The sequence below is a fragment of the Eurytemora carolleeae genome, unplaced genomic scaffold, assembly GCF_000591075.1.
Source record: "Eurytemora carolleeae unplaced genomic scaffold, Eaff_2.0 scaffold2753, whole genome shotgun sequence".
Lineage (NCBI taxonomy): Eukaryota > Metazoa > Arthropoda > Copepoda > Calanoida > Temoridae > Eurytemora > Eurytemora carolleeae.
The window spans coordinates 1-920 of NW_019398642.1; the positions used below are offsets into that span (position 1 = coordinate 1).

At 28.6% G+C, this 920-nt stretch overlaps 1 protein-coding gene across 1 annotated transcript in view; it reads right to left on the reverse strand.

The window, feature by feature from the left end:
* Nucleotides 1–6: 6 nt before the first annotated feature.
* Nucleotides 7–920, reverse strand: part of LOC111717558 (tyramine receptor 1-like) — a 3,587-nt gene continuing 2,673 nt past the window's right edge. Inside the window, exon 3 of the mRNA XM_023493057.1 lies at nt 7–310. Within this exon, the coding sequence (XP_023348825.1) occupies nt 203–310 (108 nt within the window). The 3' untranslated portion in view covers nt 7–202. The remainder of the gene's footprint in view (nt 311–920) is intronic.

Here is a 920-nt window from a genome sequence, read left to right on the forward strand (position 1 = left end):
GAATGATAACAATGATAATGATATTACCTTGCAGCAATGAATATCTTGATGTAGACAAATACCATGATACAGGTAGGAATATAAAAACTTGAATGCTAACAATGTTAATGATGATACCTTGCAGCAATGAATATCTTGATATAGACGAATACCATGATACAGGTAGGAATATAAAAACTTGAATGATTCAATGATAATGATATTACCTTGCAGCAATGAATATCTTGATGTAAACAAATACCATGATACAGGTAGGAATATAAAAACTTCCAAACACAGAGTACATCACATATCCAGTAGTCTCACTTAACTAAATAATATTAATAAAAGATTTAATCTAAAACTAATTATATGTATGTGTATGTATATCATTGTGTGTAAATACATCTTTATATAATACTAGCGGAGAGTGGTTAATGCACGAGAGTGCCCGGGTAATTACCTATACACTCTCTGTTGATTTCGATGAGTTTAGCTGTGTATGGATCTATATCTCCGACTGGGAAAGTATTTTTTTTTGGTTTTCATTATTGTAAACAGTCTCTTTAATCTATGTTTTAATTAGCGTAAACAGTCTCTTTAATCTATGTTTTAATTAGTGTAAGCAGTCTCTTGAATATGTGTTTTAATTAGCGTAAACAGTCTCTTTAATATATGTTTTAATTAGTGTAAACAGTCTCTTTAATCTATGTTTTAATTAGTGTAAACAGTCTCTTTAATCTATGTTTTAATTAGTGTAAGCAGTCTCTTGAATATATCTTTTAATTAGCGTAAACAGTCTCTTTAATCTATGTTTTAATTAGTGTAAACAGTCTCTTTAATCTATGTTTTAATTAGCGTAAACAGTCTCTTTAATCTATGTTTTAATTAGCGTAAACAGTCTCTTTAATCTATGTTTTAATTAGCGTAAACAGTCTCTT